At 49.4% G+C, this 23,470-nt stretch overlaps 1 protein-coding gene across 1 annotated transcript in view; it reads right to left on the bottom strand.

Moving 5' to 3' along the window:
- SOX7 (SRY-box transcription factor 7) overlaps positions 1-23,137 on the bottom strand; it is a 36,010-nt gene extending 12,873 nt beyond the window's left edge. Inside the window, exon 1 of the mRNA XM_086926180.1 lies at positions 22,784-23,137. Coding sequence (XP_086782306.1) covers positions 22,784-23,027 — 244 coding nt within the window. The 5' untranslated portion in view covers positions 23,028-23,137. The remainder of the gene's footprint in view (positions 1-22,783) is intronic.
- Between the last annotated feature and the right edge of the window lie 333 nt (positions 23,138-23,470).

The following is a 23,470-nucleotide window of genomic DNA, read 5'->3' on the forward strand; positions in this document are numbered from 1 at the left end:
TTATTTACTTCTCCTAACACTATAGACCACTTCCATAAGAATAAAATTAATGGGGCCTTGTACAACCTTTATGATCTGGAACGGGCAAGATCTGAATATCTTAAGCCATCAGTTATCAAGTACTCTACCCATCTCGACCCCAATGTTGGCTCATCAGTGTCACCACAGAGATATCTGCTTACTATATTAGGTAGATGGAACAGGAGCCTTCTGTTCCGGTTTCGGGACGGTAGTATTGTGAATCTGTTAAACTTTCCTCTGGGATGTAACAAGCATCTCGATAAGCTGGATTGCCCTTGTATGGCGGGTGGTAAACAAAGCCTGGTACATTTCTTCTTTTTTTGTGGTTTTTATAGGCTGTACACCTCTCGATACTTAATGCCGTATTGTCGTAGACATGAACTTAGAGACTTCATTCTGGCATTAAAAACTTTTCGAATGTTAAGTTCGGATGAGGCGACATTCTGTGCAAGCAGCTTCCTTAAAGCTGCTGTTCGTTCCCGTGCTACTATGGATTCACTTTGATGAATTCAGTGTAATTGCATTCTTTGCACAATTTCTTTTTTGCACATTTTGATGGCTGTATGTTAACAATTGGACAAGTGGAGGCTCTCCTCTATATGAAATGATATTTTTAACTTTTATATAACTTTTGTACCAACCATTACCGGGTTTTATTAATTGCACTAATATGATGTATCTGTTTTAACTATGATTATTTTTAATGTATATTGTACTTTTATGGATGTATCTACTCCGAATAAAGATCATTTGACTTTGACTCGACCTAGAACTAAGGATAACAAAAAAACTTGTAATTTCATAGATTTAGCGTCTTATTTTTGGGAAGCGTAAGATTGCGATCATGCAACCAGCCTCCAAACACACACAGCTGCAACCGAGTACTTCACAGGTCTTTAACAACGTCGCTGCGGCGGCTATTCCGCCGCAGCGCTAAGGGGGCGGGGGGCCGCGCGGCGCGCACATGGTGGTGACGGAACCGCTCCTTCACCAGCCGTGGCTGAGCTGTGCTCAGGACGGAGCGGTTCCGTCATGGCCCCGCTCACTCAATGGAACGCCCAGCGCAGGCGCGGAATCCGCGCCATGCAGGCGCGTCGGACGGGCCATGACGGAACCGCTCCGTCATCAGCACAGCGCCACCGCGGCTGATGACGGAGCGGTTCCGTCATCAGCATGGAAAGGGTTAAAAGACGATTTGCTTGTTAATGAGGCTTTGTTGTTTTTCACCCCTTTGTAGAGCCCTGCAGTTCTACTCTGTCTATTGCTTAAAGAATTAGCCCCCCCCCGAAAAATGTTTTCTTAGCCCCCCCCTCGAAATTTGGCTCTACTTGCGCCTCTGGGGAGGGTGTATGGCGCTATCCATACATATCTTTATTTAGACCATGCCCCTACTTGATTAGGCCACACACCTTTAAGAAGTTTGCCCCGCACCTTTTAGAACACCCCTAGTTTCTTTCCCATTTAAAGCCCTGCATCTACCCACAAGACACCTGGACTCCTCCTCACTTGCCGTGCATACTCCCTGCATCACTCGCAGGCTAGGCCGCTCCTCCTCCTACATTGCTGCCAAGACTTGGAACGACCTGCCCCTACCATCTTCCAATAGGCCCTTCCCTGGTGGACTTCAGAAAGAAACTCTCGACCAGGCTTTTCGACAGAGACTTTTCACCCACAGCACCCAGATATCCCTAGGGGTGACACATACTAATACTAATTGGTTGATCAAAGGAACATTCTGAAATATGCCTGTTGGTGAATTCTGATGACAGAAGACCAGCAAAAGAGAAATCAGTTCATTTTGACTACATAGAGCCTTCATATCTCTCAGAGATGTAATAACAGACTCAAACTCAATTTGACACCACTAAAAAAAGGAACATTCTGGAATATTTCTATTAGTACATGCTGATGATACAAGAGCTGCCTGAATGGCCCTTTAATAAAGGCTTTATTGTGGAGTTTCACTGAATGATCTGTGTCAACCCCATGCGCTTTGTTATTCTTTGTTGAAGATGCAGGTAATAGAAAGAGATCTGAGTTTCTGTTGACTAGGTTGTCCCTTTAACCCAGTAAAAAAATGTGACCCGACACTTCGGAGATCAATGAACCATCATCAAACAAAAAGACTTTCCGGAATCCTTACTGCTTGTGATGTACAAGTGCAAAGAGAATTGGTTTTCTTTCGAGTACATGGTGGCCCCGGCATTCCAAGGCTTGGTGTCGCAGTAGGTCTCAAAACCAAATTAAACAATGAGGGCTTTAAGTAGACCAAGGCACTCTGGGCCTCAGACCCGGTAGTAATTTAAAATAGACATTCAAACCAGTGGCAGCTGCTAGCTGGGGACAGTGGTGGGGCATGGGAGTTGGGGGCAAACGGGGGAGGGGAATAAATACAAATAAAAACGTACCTATAGCTTAACGTCCACCGCCTCTTCAGACGATGTTCGCACAGTCTCCCAGAGTCCCCTGCGCCAATCGAGACGCTACTCTGATGATGGCATTATCCAGCATGGGAGAAGCAGAGGGATTGGTTCCTATGCTCCAGCAGGGACTGGGATCCTGAGCTCCTGAGCCCTGCCGATATCTGCAAGCAACAGCCTGGAGATGTCCAAGTGTGCATGTTGGAGACAACTGGCTAAACCTGCATGCGCACTGGCAGTGCCCTGGGCCTACTACTCCTCTTGCTCCTGATGGCCCCGCCTTCAAGACTCGTCGGGGGGCTCTGGAGTAAAATCAAGGGATAAGAAAGCAGTTTTATGAACTGCTTTATTAACATTTCATTGTACATGCTGTTTCCAGCTGTGGGGACGCTCCTCTGCACCCTGATTGACATGGATCCCTTTAGGGCCTTCTATTTAGTCCTTATTTTTCATGCAAAAACACGGATCGACTTTCGAACGATAAGTGTAAAAAATGTTAAGGTAATCGGTGTTGTTCCTGCTTATATTTCACATGCTTTACTTAACCTTGCATTCCGTGCGAGTTTTTGCTATCTCCAGGATGCTGGGGGCATTTTTTTCCCAGGCCGAATATTACTCTTGTCTGGCGCATATTTTGAATTTGATCGAATCCTCGTATTTATAATGAGGCACACTTGAGCTGTGCCTGAAGGCAGTGCAACTTTTTTCCCAGTGTCAGTGGGGCAAACAGGTGTATAGAATAGGTGGTCATCCAATCCTTGGCCTCTCTGCAAAAGGTACAGATCAGTGGTCACATATGCCAGGTGCAGGTGTGCTTGTATGCAACTGTGCGGGTTAGGTGGCACTCTATCGGAGTTTTAGTGTATATGTTTAAGACATGCCCTTAGTTATATAGGCTCCAACCCTTTCAGGGACCTCCCCTTTCTTCACCCTACTTACAGCCCTGGTGAACATCGTCCAAGAAAGGAACAGGGTGCACTTGTTCTTGTCAGTGGGCGGTCGGTGGTGATGGAGTTGGCAGAGACAATAAGTCTCACACATAATCAGACGTCGCCGGGTGAATGGACTTAGTGGATTCCTTATAGTTAGTGATGCGGGAGTGGGTAATAATTGGTCTTATAATTATTATATGTAATTGGTATCATCCAGTAAGTGACGCCTCGCGAGTATTTAGAAACCATTTAACGAATGATGCCACAATAGGTTTAAAAACCCATACAAGCGCCATGAAACAGCGCCATTCTGTAATCCTCATTGCTGGTGATGTGAGAGTGGAAATAGCCGTACTACTGTTCACTGGTGGCCCCTTAAAAATGGCTTTGGAGGGGCTTACCTAGCGATACATTCCAAAAAACCTAACCAGTGTTCATAAAAAGAGACGCTTTTGTAAGCTGCGTTGCTGCTGGCCCATGATAGCGAGAAAAAAAGGCCCAGTTTCCCCTTCACTGGGTGCCCCCTGTAAAGCAGCGCCCACAGCCCAAGTGATTTTTTGCAGTTTTATGTAGCGCGAGCTCGACCGTACTCGAGGCTGTACATGAGCACCAGTTACATTACAAGGCCAGGTTCATTTTGGGGGCACAGAGAGATCAAGTGATTTGCACAGGATGTTGAGCCGATGTCAAGACTGGAACCTGGTGCCCCAATTTAAATTCTGCAGCTCTGGCCATAGTGCAACATCCTCTCCCAATGAAACCAATGTATTATCAAAGAAAGAGGCATTCAAGGGTCCTTATTTCTAGCTGATGATGCGGGGAGAAGATAAAGGGGTCCCTCCATGTACCCCACAGTGGCAGTCGAGTGGATGATGTCACCCTAGGACAAAAGGACAGTCTGGCATCTCACTGATGGATGGTCTGAGAAGGCCTTGGTGCACCGGGCATGGCTTAGTGTATCGGGCACCAGCTCTCTCTCTTAATGCCCAGGGTTGGGTTGGGAAGGCATTGGCCGATGGGTTGCTGCCTTAGGGTGACATGTGGGACAGTTTTAAAAGGGCTTCTGCTTAATTCCTGCCCTCCCAGGCCCTCGCACTTCAGGCTATGATGGGCGGGTCGAAGGTGTTAAGTGTGACAATCTGCCTTAATGGTGGTTAGGTGTTGCTCTATTCGATGGGTCATTCTTACCTCACCCCCCCCCCCCCCCCCCACCCAGTGGGGCCGAGAAGCAGTGTCTTTCCACTGATCCCCTCCCCTGCCAGACCCTCACATTCGGGCAATGGAGGGTGGGGGCTGGTGGGAGTATACAGGGGCCTTACTGGGGAGCGGGATTTTTTAATATGGGCCATCTACATCTGAGGACCCACTGGAGCAGCAGCCCTAGCTGTGTCATTTTTCTTGACCCCTCCCCTGCAAGGCCATCACCCTGAGGCTATGGGGGGCTGGGGAGGGAGTGAACTAAGAGAAGCCTTCCTGGAGGGTGTGTGTATTTGCACAGGCCTCGCTGTAAGGTAACCTGTATTAGGCTTTTATTAAACTAGAGAGGAAGTGGCGTAGTGGCCAAAGCTGCCTACTTTGGAAGTCAGAGACCAGGTTCCAGTACCAGCAGCAGCTCAACATCCTGTGATTCTGGACAAATCCCTTAAACTCCCAACGCCTAAAGTTAAAATAAGTTAGATCTTGTGTAGCAGAACGGTTGCTCATGTCAATTGCTCCAATGCCCTAGCGCTGAGTACACCTTATGTAAAACTGTAAACAAGCAATTAGAAAATAAAATGGCAATTTATTCATGTTATAAGATTCTGCAAGGGCCAGAGCATGATCATTAGAGAGCACTCTTTATATACAAACATCCATATTAATTTTTAACATGAACATGTCTTTTCTGTCTTTTTTTTAGTGTAACTATTAGTCACGGTTGAGTAAAGCAGCATTAGAACATATTCTAAAGTGCTTTCAACTTATGTTGACTGTTTACAACCTGATCAGAGGACAAAAATTGAGACTTTCGCATTTTTCTGCATTATTGTACTGGGGTCATGTCGGTATAAATAAAACGTCAGGTGGCAACTCTAGGCAAATCAGGTATTGTGGGCCTTGGGCCATTTTATTTCCCCTTGCCCACCTGGCCAAATGCAATGCTTCTAGTTTTCACCAATCTTACTGATTCCATAGGTTTTAAAATTATTTGGTTATTAAACATTTCTCTAAAACTGAGTCCAAGGAGACTAAGAAAATTAAGTTTTCTTTTTGGGACTGCCCGGGCCTAATTGCAATCCCAATCCGACCCTGTTACAGCCCATCTGACACCAAACTACAAGCACCAAACAACATGAAAAGGGGAGTCCCCAATTATAAAAAGGACAGGAAAGTTCCAAATATGAGTCAAACCGCCCACAGAACAGCTGAATACGTTCCTGTCCTTTTTATAATTGGGGACTCCCCTTTTCATGTTGCTTGGTACTTAATTTGCCCTGGTGGGTTGTTCCCCTTCCCTTTATCCTGTTTAGGTTTCAGGGTCCCTCTTCTGTTTTTTGGATTATACCAAACTACAAGCACACACCACACACTGAAGGGACGCTTGAATCAAATGTTGGTACAGAACAAGCACGTGGCACTCCTTTTATCCATCAGGAAGGGTTAAATGCTGAGCTCAGTCTCCCGGGACGGAAGCTGTGACCTGCTGCCTCTGGACAGACCCACGTCGCATGTTTCCTTTTCTGACTTTAACCCCAACCACATTTAAACATTCCGGGCGCACTGAGAGGGGCGATGTCACTTGATAGTCACGACAGATAGAGGGGGAAACGCTGGTGTGAAAGCACAGGATGGAGGGGAAACGCACTGTGATCTAGAGTCTAAATGGAGAGCCATCCCTTGGAGATGATTGGTCAGTGCTTGTTTACGCGTTTCATGCCCGCAGCACTGACTTGTAACCCCTCTAGTAAAGGAGGGGGTGGACTTACACCACATTTCATGAGCGGTGCCAGTGCTTGTTTACGTGCTTGAGTAAAGCCCGCAGCACTGACGTGTAACCCTCGCTAGTAAAGGAGGGGGTGGACTTACACCCCATTTCATGAGCGGTGCCAGTGTTCGTTTACGTGTTTGAGTAAAGCCCGCAGCACTGATGTGTAACCCTCGCCGGTAGGGCCGGGACGGCCACGCTCCAGCTCCGCCGCCCGCTTCTCACCCCGGCTTTCGTTTCTCAGTTGTAGTCGTGTGCAGGGTTTTCTGCCCTGGCTCTGTCCCTGGCTGTGTGTGTTAAGTGCGCTCTGCGCGCTCCGTCTCCTCTCGCTCCGCGTCCTGCCCGCGGCTCTTCTTGTGTCCCCCCTTCTCTTGGGCTGCCGTCCCCACGCCTGCTCTGAGTGACCTTTCCTCTGATAGAGTGCATGCCCACTCTGTGTGCTTGTGTCTGTTGTTTCTGTGTGTGCAGCACCAAGACGCTGCTGCTCTCTAAAATTACATGTTAACATACGGGTTTGCATGTCACGCAGCCAAAGGGCACGCCACACGTACAAATCCCGCCGAAACTCTTGTGTGTGCCAGCTGTATAGCCTTATAGAAGGGGTTGTGCAGCATGTAACACAACACGCACTCAGCTGTATAACCACAAAAATGAGCAAACGACGCGCACTCGCCGCCTCTGTGTGTTGCTGCTATGGAGATTCCTCGCAGCTGCCAATAATAAAGATAAAGAAAGCAAGACGGGGCCGTGTTGTAGCGCTGGATGGAGGGTGGGATGGATAACCGAAGCGCTGCACAAAGATTTTAGCGCCTAGAATCCTTCCGAAATCAAGGCTGTGGGCGCTCCTCTGACACTTTGTCTTTCATTGTTTTAACTGTCCGTTTGCGCTCACAACTGGTGAGGATCTAACTAAGTGTCCGACCCGACCCTCCCCTGCCGACCCGAACGGGCCCGGAGTCTGCCGGATAATTCCCGTTTGCTTGTCATGTTTAGACCGCAGTTTTATATTCCGTTTCACTTTTCCCCACAGAGAGCTTTAAAATAGGACTTGTTGCTTTGCAGCTGTTCCGTTTACTCAAAGCGCATCTCTTGAACCGCACAAAGGATCGTGGGAGCCGCAGCCAAGGAGGTGTAAGGGAGGCAGGGCGGATGGGCTTACTTCCACGGAGGAAGCACGGAAAAGGCGTGTGCATTACAGGGTTATTCCTGTACAGGAAGACGGGCAGGATGCGAGCAGGGGGTGCGGGCAGAGGCGGTCTGTGAAAGAAAGCTGGGTGGGGGTGCAGCCTACAGTTTCACTGTTGCTGAGTAAGCAGGGGCAGGGTGTGTTCAGCAGGGTTTACTTGTGTGCGGTAAGCAGGGGTGTGACATGTACATTGCAGCTTTATTTTCAGAGAGGAGGCAAGGCCCCGAGGAGTGCATTGCAGATTTGAAGCAGGGGGTGCGTATATTGCATTTGACTTGGGTAAATTATACATTTCAGTCTGGAGTTGTACTTTTATAAAGTAAGCAGGGATCCGAAGCTTTACTTCTTAAAGTAGGCAGGCGGTTTTAACACCTTTACGTGTGAGGTCGGCAGAATGTGATGTCCCCTGTACAGTTTTGTTTTTGTAAAGTAAGCAGGGCTCCGATGCGCGCCGAGCAGCTTTACTTTATAAAGGAAGCAGGGCTCCGATGCGAGCCGAGCAGCTTTACTTTATAAAGGAAGCAGGGCTCCGATGCGCGTCGAGCAAGGAAGCAGGGCTCCGATGCCGATGCGCGCCACGCAGCTTTACTTTATAAAGGAAGCAGGGCTCGGATGTGCGCCACGCAGCTTTACTTTATAAAGTATGCAGGGGGTGTGTACTTTACTGGTCTGAGGTCGGTAGAGACGCGATGTCCTCTGTACGGTTTTATTTATTGTTAAGTGTGTAACTAACGTTTTTTCTTCAGAAATATAATCTATATTTGTCCGTTGTACTTTTGTAAAATGAGCAGGGCGCTCTGATCATGCTGCACTCTGTACAGAATGCAGGGAAATGGTTACAGTCGTATTACTGCCTGCATTCGGGTGGTTACTTACCCTTCACTTCTATTACAAAGCATGGATGAAATGTGCACATTACAGTGTAACGTGTATTGAGTGTGCAGGCAGCTGTACTCCTATAATATAGGATAGGCTGAGCTATTGCTTCTTACTGAGTACGGGTCAAAGCGCCAGGATGCCCTTTGTGGTGACAGGTTGCGCTATACAAGTATGCCACAATACAATACAATACAATAATCGAAGGGGGGAGGGGTGCATTTCAGGGTCACTAGTGTAAACGGGGCTGTGAGTGTAGCTTCTATTTTTGTTTATGTAAAGTAAGATCGGATACATTGTCTAAATTGACAGTTTTACTTATGCACTGTAATTAGGGAAGAGGCGTGTACATAGTGCAGCTCCCGTAAAGGAAGCGGGAATCCAATCCTTTGATGTATAGCAATGCTTACGTCTCTGAAGAGAGCAGACCTTGTGTGTGCATTAAAGTTCTACTTCTGTAAGCAGGGATGGGATTGGTTCCCTGCAGTGCCGCTTGGGTCAAGTCAGCAGCAGTGAGGTGCACATTCCGTTTCATTGGTGGAAAGTCAGCAAAGGTAACGAGTTTACTCCTATAAAGGAAGAGGTATATGAAATAATACACAACAGAGGCTAGTGAGTGTACCTTACAGCCTTACTCCTGCAGAGTTAGCAGGGGTCTCACATACGACATTACAGTAATGTAGCAATATCCAGGTTTATTAGTTATGTAGGAAAGATGTGTTTATTGTCGTTTTACAGCTGTTGTGTAAAATAAACACGTGTCGCCGTGTAAATTGTTCTTGAACGTATGTAAGGCACAAGTGCGGAATACAGTACCGTCCATGTATTGTGTCGTCAGCATCGCAGCGCTACTTTATATACTACTGCACGTATCACACAACTACCTGCTTTACGCCTGTTGTGCTGTTGTATTTACACAATTTAGCTGTTTTAAGTGCAAACTGTTAAACATAGTTCCACCAGTTCCTTACGTGCGTTTCTGAATATATCTCGTTGCCTTGTATAAGTAACACTGGCCTGTGTGCATCACACCCGAACACCCGACTGCCTTTTTAAAAAAGGGGTTCAATCCTGTACTCCATACCCAAACGTACTTCATAAAACAAGTGTAATGCATACAGCATCCTCGGACGGACATCCGTGTACACTTCATACCCAAGTGACTTGTAAACCTAAGGCAGTACCAAACTCGTCATAAACCAAGTTACTTTATAAAAAAAAGATTGAATTGCACAATATACCTAATCTCACAAAAAGTGGACTGCAATATGCACAAATGACTCTTGCTACTGTTTGTTAATAACTCGGACTGTAATGTACAGTTATGTGCATGCGCAGTGACGCGGACGTGTGCATCTGTGTGTAGTAATCCCCGAAGCACAGATCAAAAGCATGAACCCGATTTTACACAAACAGCAAAAATACAAAAGAGCTGTATTTACAAGCCCCGTGCGCCGCCCGTGCGCCACTCTTTCCCATATTAAAGGCGACGCACCGGCGGCGCACGGGGCTTGTATATGAGCCCAACGTGTGTATGAAGTGCTGCTCGGTTTAGTTTCGGCGCTTTTCGTTGTAGCGCACATCAAAGATCCCGTCCAGATTTAAAATGCGCCATGCTACTTTGACCTCAACCCAATCAGCCTTGTTCTCATTGAGCACAGCACAAAAGCAAAGGAGCGGAGCTCTACAAGCGGCCGCCAGATTTATCACAATTCATCCAAGTCATTATTAAATCAAAGAGCCGTTTTTTAATTTAAATATCTTGGGGCAGATTTGTGTTAACTGGCGCATCCCGAGGGATGCGCCAGTTAACATGCGCCACAGTGCGCCACAGCTACGCCACCCATGGTGCGCCGCATTTATGATGCGGGGCACCATGGGGCAAAAACGGCACAGATGCGTCACGCATCTGTGCCGTAAAAGTGACGCATTGCTGGAGTTGCGTCGCAAGCGCGACGCAGCTCCAGCAATGCTCTGGGGGGGCCTATTCTTTCAATGCTGCCTCAAGCCTTACGCCTGCTTCAAGCAGGCGCAGGGTTTTGACGCAGCATTGCCCTGAAAGTGACTGAGTGAAATCTCATAGATTTCACTCAGCCACTTTCAGGAGGCGTTCCTGCGCAGGAACGCCCCCCCCCTGCGCAGGAACGCCTCCTCATGGCGCAGTGCTGTACAACGTGACGCATCTCCTAGATGCGTCACGTTGTAAATAGGGCGCAGGGATGCACCACGTTTCCGCGCCGTTGCGTGACGCAACGGCGGCGTAAACGTGGCGCAAGCCCTTCATAAATCTGCCCCCTTTTGTTTTGTCTGTGCGAGCATGTTACAGCGCCATGAGGACAGCAGTGAAGAGGCGAGGGTGTTAGAGCGCCAAAGAGCCCTGCAGTGAAAAGGCACAGGCGGTGTGTTACAGCGCCAAAGAGCCGTGCAGTGAAAAGGCGCAGGCGGCGTGTTACAGCGCCATGAGGCCGTGCAGTGAAGAGGCGAGGGTGTTACAGCGCCAAAGAGCCCTGCAGTGAAAAGGCACAGGCGGCGTGTTACAACGCCAAAGAGCTGTGCAGTGAAAAGGCGCAGACGCCGTGTTACAGCGCCATGAGGCGGTGCAGTGAAGAGGCGAGGGTGTTACAGCGCCAAAGAGCCCTGCAGTGAAAAGGCACAGGCGGCGTGTTACAACGCCAAAGAGCCGTGCAGTGAAAAGGCGCAGACGCCGTGTTACAGCGCCATGAGGCGGTGCAGTGAAGAGGCGAGGGTGTTACAGCGCCAAAGAGCCCTGCAGTGAAAAGCCACAGGCGGCGTGTTACAGCGCCAAAGAGCCGTGCAGTGAAAAGGCACAGACGGCGTGTTACAGCGCCATGAGGCCGTGCAGTGAAGAGGCGAGGGTGTTACAGAGCCAAAGAGCCCTGCAGTGAAAAGGCGCAGGCGGCGTGTTACAGCGCCATGAGGCCGTGCAGTGAAGAGGCGCGGGTGTTACAGCGCAAAAGAGCCCTGCAGTGAAAAGGCGCAGGCGGCGTGTTACAGCGCTAAAGAGCCGTGCAGGGAAAAGGCGCAGACGGCATGGTACAGTGCCATGAGGCCGTGCAGTGAAAAGGTGCAGACGGCGTGTTACAGCGCCATGAGGCCGTGCAGTGAAAAGGCGCAGGCAGCATGTTACAGCACCAAAGAGCCGTGCAGTGAAAAGGCGCAGGCGGCGTGTTACAGCACCAAAGAGCCGTGCAGTGAAAAGGTGCCGGCAGCGTGTTACAGCGCCAAAGAGCCGTGCAGGGAAATAGCGCAGGCAAGCGTGTTACAGCGCAAAAGAGCCGTGCAGTGAGAAGGTGCAGGCAAGCGTGTTACAGCACCAAAGAGACGTGCAGTGAAGAGGCGCAGGCGGCGTGTTACAGCGCCAAAGAGCCGTGCAGTGAAAAGGCGCAGGCGAGCGTGTTACAGCGCCAAAGAGCCGTGCAGGTACAGGCAATCGTGTTACAGCACCAAAGAGCCGTGCAGTGAAGAGGCGCAGGCGGCGTGTTACAGCGCCAAAGAGCCGTGCAGTGAAAAGGCGCAGGCGAGCGTGTTACAGCGCTAACGAGCCGTGCAGTGAAACGGTGCAGGCGGCGTGTTACAGCGCCAAAGAGCCGAGCAGTGAAAAGGCGCAGGCGGCGTGTTACAGTGCCAAAGAGCCAAGCAGTGAAAAGGCGCAGACGGCGTGTTACAGCGCCATGAGGCCGTGCAGTGAAGAAGTGAGGGTGTTACAGCGCCAAAGAGCCCTGCAGTGAAAAGGCGCAGGTGGCAAGTTACAGCGCCAAAGAGCCCTGCAGTGAAAAGGTGCAGGCAAGCGTGTTACAGCACCAAAGAGCCGTGCAGTGAAAAGGCGCAGACGGCATGTTACAGCACCAAAGAGCTGTGCAGTGAAAATGCGCAGGCGGCGTGTTACAGCACCAAAGACCCGTGCAGTGAAAAGGTGCAGGCAGCGTGTTACAGCGCCATGAGGCCGTGCAGTGAAAAGGCGCAGGCAGCATGTTACAGCACCAAAGAGCTGTGCAGTGAAAATGCGCAGGCGGCGTGTTACAGCACCAAAGACCCGTGCAGTGAAAAGGTGCAGGCAGCGTGTTACAGCGCCAAAGAGCCGTGCAGGGAAATGGCGCAGGCAAGCATGTTACAGCGCCAAAGAGCCGTGCAGTGAGAAGGTGCAGGCAAGCGTGTTACAGCACCAAAGAGCCGTGCAGTGAAGAGGCGCAGGCGGCGTGTTACCGCGCCAAAGAGCCGTGCAGTGAAAAGGCGCAGGCGAGCGTGTTACAGCTCCAAAGAGCCGTGCAGGTACAGGCAATTGTGTTACAGCACCAAAGAGCCGTGCAATGAAGAGGCTCAGGCGGCGTGTTACAGCGCCTAAGAGCCATGCAGTGAAAAGGCGCAGGCGAGTGTGTTACAGCGCTAACGAGCCGTGCAGTGAAAATGTGCAGGCGGCGTGTTACAGCGCCAAAGAGACACGCAGTGAAAAGGCGCAGTCAGTGTGTTACAGAGCCAAAGAGCTGTGCAGTGAAAAGGTGCAGGCGGCGTGTTACAGCGCCAGAGAGCCGTGCAGTGAAAAGGTGCAGGCGGCGTGTTACTGCACCAAAGAGCCGTGCACTGAAAAGGCGCAGGCGAGCGTGTTTCAGCGCCAACGAGCCGTGCAGTGAAAAGGCGCTGGCGGTGTGTTACAGCGCCAAAGAGCCTTGCAGTGAAAAGGCGCAGGCGAGCGTGTTACAGCGCCAACGATTAGTGCAGTGAAAAGGTGCTGGTGGCGTGTTACAGCGCCAAAGAGCCCTGCAGTGAAAAGGGGCAGGTGGCGTGTTACAGCACCAAAGAGCCGTGCAGTGAAAAGGGGAGCTTGTTACAGTGCCAAAGAGCCTTGCTGTGAAAAGGAGAGCTTGTTACAGTGCCAAAAAGCCTTGCTGTGAAAAGGAGAGCGTGCTACAGCACCATGGAGCCTTGCAGTGAAAAGGAGAGCTGGTAACAGTGCCAAGAAACTCTGCAGTGAAACAGGGAGCGTGTTGCAGTGCCAAGGAACCCTGCAGTGAAAAGGGGAGTGTGTTGCAGTGCCAAGGAACCCTGCAGTGAAAAGGGGAGCTGGTTACAGTGCCAAAGAGCCCTGCAGTGAAAAGAGGAGCTGGTTACAGTGCCAAAGAGCCCTGCCGTGAAAATGAGAGTGTGCTACAGCGCCACGGAGCCCTACAGTGAGGAGGTGCAGGCGAGCGTATTACTGCACTAGGAGCACTACAGTGAAAAGGCAAATACGAGCATGTTACAGCACCTAAGAGCCCTGCAGTGAAGGGTGAAGGCGAGCATGTTACAGCGCATAAGAGCCCTGCAGTAAAGGGGTGAAGGCGAGCATGTTACAGCGCCTAAGAGCCCTGCAGTAAAGGGGTGAAGGGGAGCATGTTACAGCACATAAGAGCCCTGCAATAAAGAGGTGAAGGCGAGCATGTTACAGCGCATAAGAGCCCTGCAGTAAAGGGGTGAAGGCGAGCATGTTACAGCGCATAAGAGCCCGGCAGTAAAGGGCTGAAGGCGAGCATGTTACAGCGCATAAGAGCCCTGCAGTAAAGGGGTGAAGGCGAGCATGTTACAGCGCCTAAGAGCCCTGCAGTAAAGGGGTGAAGGTGAGCATGCCACAGCGCATAAGAGCCATGCAGTAAAGGGGTGAAGGCGAGCATGTTACAGCGCCTAAGAGCCCTGTAGTAAAGGGGTGAAGGCAAGCATGTAACAGCTCATAAGAGCCCTGCTGTAAAGTGGTGAAGGCGAGCATGTTACAGCGCATAAGAGCCTTGCAGTAAAGGGGTGACGGCAATCATGCTACAGCGCATAAGAGCCCTGCAGTAAAGGGGAGAAGGCAAGCATGTTACAGCGCCTAAGAGCCCTGCAGTGATGGGGTGAAGGCGAGCATGCTACAGCGCATAAGAGCCCTTTAGTAAAGGGGTGAAGGCGAGCATGTTACAGCACATAAGAGCCCTGCAGTAAAGGGGTGAAGGCGAGCATGTTACAGCGCATAAGAGCCATGCAGTAAAGGGGTGAAGGCGAGCATGTTACAGCGCATAAGAGCCCTGCAGTAAAGGCGAGCATGTTACAGAGCATAAGAGCCATGCAGTAAAGTGGTGAAGGCGAGCATGTTACAGCGCCTAAGACCCCTGCAGTAAAGGGGTGAAGGCGAGCATGTTACAGCGCATAAGAGCCCTGCAGTAAAGGGGTGAAGGCGAGCATGTTACAGCGCATAAGAGCCCTGCAGTAAAGGGCTGAAGGCGAGCATGCTACAGCGCATAAGAGCCCTGCAGTAAAGGGGTGAAGGCGAGCATGTTAAAGCGCATAAGAGCCCTGCAGTGAAGGGGTGAAGGCGAGCATGTTACAGCGCATAAGAGCCCTGCAGTAAAGGGCTGAAGGCGAGCATGCTACAGCGCATAAGAGCCCTGCAGTAAAGGGGTAAAGGCAAGCATGGTACAGCGCATAAGAGCCCTGCAGTAAAGGGGTGACGGCGAGCATGCTACAGAGCATAAGAGCCCTGCAGTAAAGGGGTGAAGGCGAGCATACTACAGCGCATAAGAGCCCTGCAGTAAAGGGGTAAAGGCAAGCATGGTACAGCGCATAAGAGCCCTGCAGTAAAGGGGTGACGGCGAGCATGCTACAGCGCATAAGAGCCCTGCAGTAAAGGGGTGAAGGCGAGCATGTTACAGCGCCTTAGAGCCCTGCAGTAAAGGCGAGCATGTTACAGCGCATAAGAGCCCTGCAGTAAAGGAGTGACGGCGAGCATGCTACAGCGCATAAGAGCCCTGCAGTAAAGGGGTGAAGGCGAGCATGTTACAGCGCCTTAGAGCCCTGCAGTAAAGGGGTAAAGGCGAGCATGCTACAGCGCATAAGAGCCATGCAGTGAAGAGGCACAGGAGTTTGCCCTAAACTTGCTATTTGCGCTCTACTCAAGACTACATGGCCCAGGGCACCTCGAGTAGCAGTTCCCACACCTGCGGAAATACCACATTATCACAGGACTGGGGTCAACTAGGGGCCACGCCGAGTCAAAAGAAGGGTCTGGTTTTATTGAGAGCAGTCATGAGAACACCAGTAAAACACGGGTCTGGTCTTTGTGGTAGCAGTTACATTAATACCAGCAAAACAGGGGTCTGGCACTTCTAGAAGCAGTCACGAGAATAGCAGTGAAATAAGTGGTGGGCGCTATTGGAAGCAGTCAGGAGAACACCAGTGAAATAAGAGGTGGGCGCTATTGGAAGCAGCCAGGAGAACACCAGTGAAATAAGAGGTGGGCGCTATTGGAAGCAGACGCGAGAACACCAGTGAAATAAGAGGTGGGCGCTATTGGAAGCAGTCAGGAGAACACCAGTGAAATAAGAGGTGGGCGCTATTGGAAGCAGTCAGGAGAACACCAACACCAGTGAAATAAGAGGTGGGCGCTATTGGAAGCAGTCAGGAGAACACCAGTGAAATAAGAGGTGGGCGCTATTGGAAGCAGTCAGGAGAACACCAGTGAAATAAGAGGTGGGCGCTATTGGAAGCAGTCAGGAGAACACCAACACCAGTGAAATAAGAGGTGGGCGCTATTGGAAGCAGTCAGGAGAACACCAGTGAAATAAGAGGTGGGCGCTATTGGAAGCAGTCAGGAGAACACCAACACCAGTGAAATAAGAGGTGGGCGCTATTGGAAGCAGTCAGGAGAACACCAACACCAGTGAAATAAGAGGTGGGCGCTATTGGAAGCAGTCATGATAACACCATTAAAACACTGGTCAGGAGCTACTGGCAACAACCAAGATAGCACCAGAAAAACAAATGCCTGGAACTAGTGGGAACAATTATGATACCACCAGTAAAACACAGGTCTGGAACTATTGCGAGCAGTCTCATTAACACCAGTAAAACACGGGTCTGGAGCTTCTGGAAGCAATCACAATAACACCAGTAAAACACGGGTCTGGAGCTACTGGAAGCAATCACAATAACACCAGTAAAACACGGGTCTGGAGCTTCTGGAAGCAATCACAATAACACCAGTAAAACACGGGTCTGGAGCTACTGGAAGCAATCACAATAACACCAGTAAAACACAGACCTGGAACTACTGGGAGGAATCACAATAACACCAGTAAAAAAGGGTCTGTAGCTACTGGAAGCAATCACAATAACACCAGTAAAACACAGGTCTGGTTTTATTGGGAGCAGTCACAATAACACCAGTAAAACATGGGTGTGGAACTATTGGGAGCAAACATGATAACACCAATAAAACACTGGTCAGGAGCTACTGGCAACAACCAAGATAGCACCAGAAAAACAAATGCCTGGAACTAGTGGGAACAATTATGATACCACCAGTAAAACACAGGTCTGGAACTATTGCGAGCAGTCTCATTAACACCAGTAAAACATGGGTCTGGAGCTTCTGGAAGCAATCACAATAACACCAGTAAAACAGGGGTCTGGAGCTACTGGAAGCAATCACAATAACACCAGTAAAACACGGGTCTGGAGCTACTGGAAGCAATCACAATAACACCAGTAAAACACAGACCTGGAACTACTGGGAGGAATCACAATAACACCAGTAAAAAAGGGTCTGTAGCTACTGGAAGCAATCACAATACACCAGTAAAACACGGGTCTGGAGCTGTTGGGAGCAATCACAATAACACTAGTAAAACATGGGTCTGGTACTACTGGAAGCAATCACAACACACCAGTAAAACACAGGCCTGGAACTATTGGGAGGAATCACAATAACACCAGTAAAAAAGGGTCTGTAGCTACTGGAAGCAATCACAATACACCAGTAAAACACGGGTCTGGAGCTGTTGGGAGCAATCACAATAACACTAGTAAAACACGGGTCTGAAACTACTGGAAGCAATCACAACACACCAGTAAAACACAGGCCTGGAACTATTGGGAGCAATCACGATAACACCAGTAAAACACGGGTCTGGAACTACTGGAAGCAATCACAATAACACCAGTAACACACGGGTCTGGAGCTTGTGGGAGCATTCACAATAACACCAGTAAAACACAGGCCTGGAACTATTGGGAGCAATCACGATAACAGCAGTGAAACACGGGCTTGGAGCTACTGGTAGCAATCATGATAATATTAATAATAATAATCCACATTTGTAAAGCGCACAATCACCCGCAGGAGTCTCTAGGCGCTGGGGGCCGTCCGGAAGATTAAGCAAGCTATTGCCCAGAGTCACATGGTGCTGGGCTAATCTGCCGCCGGGGATCGAACTGTGATCCCCAGATTCCAAAGTCAGTCGCCCTAGCCGCGGCGTAACACCAGTAAAACTATGGGTCTGGAGCTGTTGGGAGCAATCACGATAACACTAGTAAAACACAGGCCTGGAACTACTGGAAGCAATCACAATAACACCAGTAAAACTAGGGTCTGGAGCTGTTAGGAGCAGTCATGATAACACCAGTAAAACACGGGTCTGGAGCTACTGGAAGCAATCACAATAACACCAGTAAAACATGGGTCTGGAGCTGTTGGGAGCAATCACAATAACACCAGTAAAACACGGGTCTGGAGCTGTTGGGAGCAATCACAATAACACCAGTAAAACACGGGTCTGGAACTATTGGGAGCAATCACGATAACATCAGTAAAACTCGGGTCTGGAGCTGTGGGAGCAATCACGATAACATCAGTAAAACTCGGGTCTGGAGCTGTTGGGAGCAATCACAATAACACCAGTAAAACACAGGTCTGGAGTTGTTGGGAGCATTCACGATAACATCAGTAAAACTCGGGTCTGGAGCTGTTAGGAGCAGTCACGATAACACCAGTAAAACACAGGCCTGGAACTATTGGGAGCAATCACAATAACACCAGTAAAACACAGGCCTGGATCTATTGGGAGCAATCACAATAACACCAGTAAAACACAGGCCTGGATCTATTGGGAGCAATCACAATAACACCAGTAAAACACGGGTCTGGAGCTGTTGGGAGCATTCACAATAACATCAGTAAAACACAGACCTGGAACTACTGGAAGCAATCCCAATAACACCAGTAAAACTAGGGTCTGGAGCTGTTAGGAGCAGTCATGATAACATCAGTAAAACACAGGCCTGGAACTACTGGAAGCAATCCCAATAACACCAGTAAAACTAGGGTCTGGAGCTGTTAGGAGCAGTCATGATAACACCAGTAAAACACGGGTCTGGAGCTGGTGGGAGTAATCACAATACACCAGTAAAAGACAGGTCTGGAACTACTGGGAGCAATCCCAATAACACCAGTAAAACATGGGTCTGGAAGTATTGGGAGCAATCACGATAACATCAGTAAAACACGGGTCTGGAACTATTGGGAGCAATCACGATAACACCAGTAAAACACAGGCCTGGAACTACTGGAAGCAATCACAATTACACCAGTAAAACTAGGGTCTGGAGCTGTTAGGAGCAGTCATGATAACACCAGTAAAACACAGGTCTGGAGCTGGTGGGAGTAATCACAATACACCAGTAAAAGACAGGTCTGGAACTACTGGAAGCAATCACAATAACACCAGTAAAACATGGGTCTGGAAGTATTGGGAGCAATCACGATAACATCAGTAAAACACGGGTCTGGAACTATTGGGAGCAATCACGATAACATCAGTAAAACTCGGGTCTGGAGCTGTTGGGAGCAATCACGATAACACCAGTAAAACACGGGTCTGGAAGTATTGGGAGCAATCACGATAACATCAGTAACACACGGGTCTGGAGCTTGTGGGAGCATTCACAATAACACCAGTAAAACACAGGCCTGGAACTACTGGAAGCAATCCCAATAACACCAGTAAAACACGGGTCTGGAGCTGTTGGGAGCAATCACGATAACATCAGTAAAACATGGGTCTGGAGCTGTTGGGAGCATTCACGATAATATCAGTAAAACTCTGGTCTGGAGCTGTTGGGAGCAATCACGATAACACCAGTAAAACACGGGTCTGGAGCTGTTGGGAGCAATCACGATAACATCAGTAAAACTCGGGTCTGGAGCTGTTGGGAGCATTCACGATAACACCAGTAAAACATGGGTCTGAAATAAGTGGGAGCAGTCATGTTAATACAAGTAGCACAAGGGGAGGGTGTTATTGACAGTAGTCATTATAACACCAGCAAAACAAGGGTCTGGCACTTCTGGAAGCAGTCATAAGAACAGCAGTGAAATAAGAGGTGAGCGCTATTGGAAGCAGTCTCGAGAACAGCAGTGAAATAAGAGGTGGGCGCTATTGGTAGCAGTCAGGAGAACACCAGTAAAATTAGAGGTGGGCGCTATTGGAAACAGTCAGGAGAACACCACTAAAATAATAGGTGGGCGATACTGGAAGCAGTCTCTAGAACACCAGTGAAATAAGAGGTGGGCGCTATTGGAAGAAGATTTCTTAGTCCCGGAAATAATATGGAGAAAAGATATTCCGGATCAAAACATAGACCTACAGTCTATTTGGAAGAAATTGTTGGAAAAATGTTGGTCCTGTGTAAACCCAGCCTCATTAAAAAGGAATCACTTGTTTTCATTACACAGAGCATATTGGTCCCCAAAAAGACTGTCTAAATTTAAAGGCACAAACATAAAGTCATGCCCTAAGTGCGGAGAGGCAAAAGCAGATGACGTCCACATGTTCCAGAACTGCCCCGCACTCTCCCCCTACTGGCTTGAGATTGGTAAGACGCTAAACATGGTAATGGGAACCCACATAACTGTAAGTACACCTCTCATTATTTTTGGGATACATAACAACATAGAATCTGATATAGGTAAGCTAAGTAACAAGCAAGAAAGTCTGATGTTCATGTTGATTTTGTTGGCACGAAGAGAGATCTGCATCAATTGGGTTAAACCGGCACCGCCTACATATGATAGCTGGCTAAATTCTGTAATAAAAACTAACAAACTTGATAGGAAAGGGAAAAACTCCAAGAAAATAAGTTTCTGGGAAATTTGGGAACAACACTACCAGACAAACCATTAACTCCTTTATGTCACTGAAAAACAAAATCCAATGATTAAAGCGGAGACAATAATTCCAGGCAGGAATGATTACTGCCGAGTAGCCTACCAGGCTAGCTCCTCTCCCAAACACCGGAATTATTGACCACGATAAAGGGTGATAGGAGTAAACTGATTGGTCATAATAATATACTCCCCAAGGGCAACCGATAACAACGGGGCAGTGAAGGCTCAGAACAAATAACCATCAGACTCCCAAAGCCTCCTTATCTATATATCCGCAAGATAAGGATAAAAAACAAAAAACAAACACAGAAAAAATTAATAAGAGGTGGGCACTATTGGAAGCAGTCAGGAAAACACCAGTGAAATAAGAGGTGGGCGCTATTGGAAGCCGTCAGGAGAACGCCAGTGAAATAAGTGGTGGGCACTATTGGAAGCAGTCTCGAGAACACCCGTGAAATAAGAGGTGGGCGCTATTGGAAGCAGTTAGGAGAACACCAGTGAAATAAGAGGTGGGCGCTATTGGAAGCAGTCAGGAGTACACCAGTGAAATAAGAGGTGGGCACTATTGGAAGCAGTATCTAGAACAGCAGTGAAATAAGAGGTGGGCGCTATTGGAAGCAGTATCTAGAACAGCAGTGAAATAAGAGGTGGGCGCTATTGGAAGCAGTCAGGAGAACACCAGTGAAATAAGAGGTGGGCGCTATTGGAAGCAGTCAGGAGAACACCAGTGAAATAAGAGGTGGGCGCTATTGGAAGCAGACTCGAGAACACCAGTGAAATAAGAGGCAGGCGCTATTGGAAGCAGTATCTAGAACAGCAGTGAAATAAGAGGTGGGCGCTATTGGAAGCAGTCTCGAGAACACCAGTGAAATAAGAGGTGGGCGCTATTGGAAGCAGACACGAGAACACCAGTGAAATAAGTGGTGGGCGCTATTGGAAGCAGACGCGAGAACACCAGTGAAATAAGAGGTGGGCGCTATTGGAAGCAGACGCGAGAACACCAGTGAAATAAGTGGTGGGCGCTATTGGAAGCAGACGCGAGAACACCAGTGAAATAGGAGGTGGGCGCTATTGGAAGCAGACGTGAGAACACCAGTGAAATAAGAGGTGGGCGCTATTGGAAGCAGACGCGAGAACACCAGTGAAATAAGAGGTGGGCGCTATTGCAAGCCGTCAGGGGAACGCCAGTGAATAGGAGGTGGGCGCTATTGGAAGCAGTCACGAGAACAGCAGTAAAACACGGGTCTGGCACTCGAGAACAGTGAAACACGGGTCTGGCACTTCTGGAAGCAGTCTCGAGAACACCAGCAAAAGGGAGGGATATTATGGGTGCGTGAAAAATGATAACACCGATAAAAGCGCTGCGGTCATTAATAGCAACAGTGATAACAATGGCGGCCCTGGCGCTATCACTAGTAATGGTGATCTCGGCGCTAGTGATCTGAAGGAGGCACTAGCACTGCAATGCTGTCGAAACAATCATAGAAGGGTCATAGCACCTCCGAGAGTTGACATCTAACGGTTTTTTCAAAACAGGTGCAATTGAAGAATTTTACTAAAATAAGCAGAAACTACGAATTCGTGGAACCAACCACGCGGCTTCGGAAACTGCGATTTACTTATCTTGGTGGGTGCTGTTTGTTTAACTCGTTAGAGGAAATTAAATAATAAACATGATGATATTGTTTTAAACAGCGCTACTGTTGTGTGGCTTCGCCGCGCTGTGATTTACAGCCGATGCTAATACCACACACAGTTTCTTAAACCGAAGCAATGCATTTGCAGCAGGTGCAGAAACCCACTAGGTCATCCCAGAGGATCACAAAGTACAGAATAAAAGATGACAGAAAACAGGGAAGTACCTATGAGGGGCGAGTAAACCTGCACGGCTGACTGAAGACAACAAACTCCTGCAGTGAAACCTGAAATCTCACCCACTGACTGCCAAATGCATTAACGAGTGATAATGACCGTGCTCTTACCCACCCAGCATCTTGGGAGGTGAATTCTGTCAGTTTGCTGCACCCGCACACTACCCCTCACGCAGAAGGCATTAACCAGCGATAACTGCCCTAATGACATATTGCTGGCCTCTCTGTAGAGGTCTCTTCTCCCTCCAGTAGGCATTAACCACCGGTAAGTGCCCTGATCACTGTACCCAGCCTCTTGCTGGCCCCTGTGTAGAAGTGTACTCCCTCCAGTGGGCATTAATCACCGGTAAGTGCCCTGATCACTGTACCCAGCCTCTTGCTGGCCTCTGTATAGAGGTCTTCTCCCTTCAGTAGGCATTAATCACCGGTAAGTGCCCTGATCACTTTACCAAGCCTCTTGCCTGGTGCTGTGCTGGTGCTGGATCCCCTAAGCCCACTCCGATTGGAGAAGGCAGTAACCTGCTAGAGTGGCCCTGGTCCTTACCCAGCATCTTGCTGAGCTCGGCGTTGTGCAGGTCCGGGTTCTGCACGGCCAGCCGCTTCCGCTCATCCTTGGCCCACACCATGAACGCGTTCATGGGTCTTCGGATCCGGGTCTCCGCCGCCTTGTGATCCCCCCCTGGGGCGGGGGACCGGTGAGGTGAGAGGCCGTCCGACAGCTCGCCGTCCATGGAGGAACAGTCCAGGCCCTCGGGGGCCCAGGGGTAGGAGGCCAGGAGAGAGGCCATGTGGGCGGCTAGCAGGCTGTCTGAGAGGCCCTGCCCTGTGCTGTGTGCTCGTCTTCTCTTCTCCACTGCTCACTCTTCCCTCTCGCCCTCCTCACTCCCTTGCAGCAGGAGCTCCTCGGCCGCTCTGCCTGGCAGTTCCTGTTTCCCTCCCTATTTATCATTTCCGCGGGAGCGGATCCTCCAATGACACCCGAGGTGCCTGGGCTCCGCGGCTCCTCCTAGTTCGTAACTGGAAAGGGTGCCGTGCCAAGGCTCGAGGGCTCGTCCCAGGAGGCATCGGGACCCAGACTCGTCAGCCGGCAGCGCCGGGCAGGGGTGCCACTGTACAGTCACCTCACCATGCCAAGCCCCGGGCGCAGCCACTTTACAGGGTCACCTCAATGTCCCCTCTCTCCACCCACCCAGGGTAGCTCGCCCTATGCCAAGCCCCGGGGCTAGCTGGC

This window comes from Lissotriton vulgaris, chromosome 6 (assembly GCF_964263255.1).
Source record: "Lissotriton vulgaris chromosome 6, aLisVul1.2, whole genome shotgun sequence".
NCBI lineage: Eukaryota > Metazoa > Chordata > Amphibia > Caudata > Salamandridae > Lissotriton > Lissotriton vulgaris.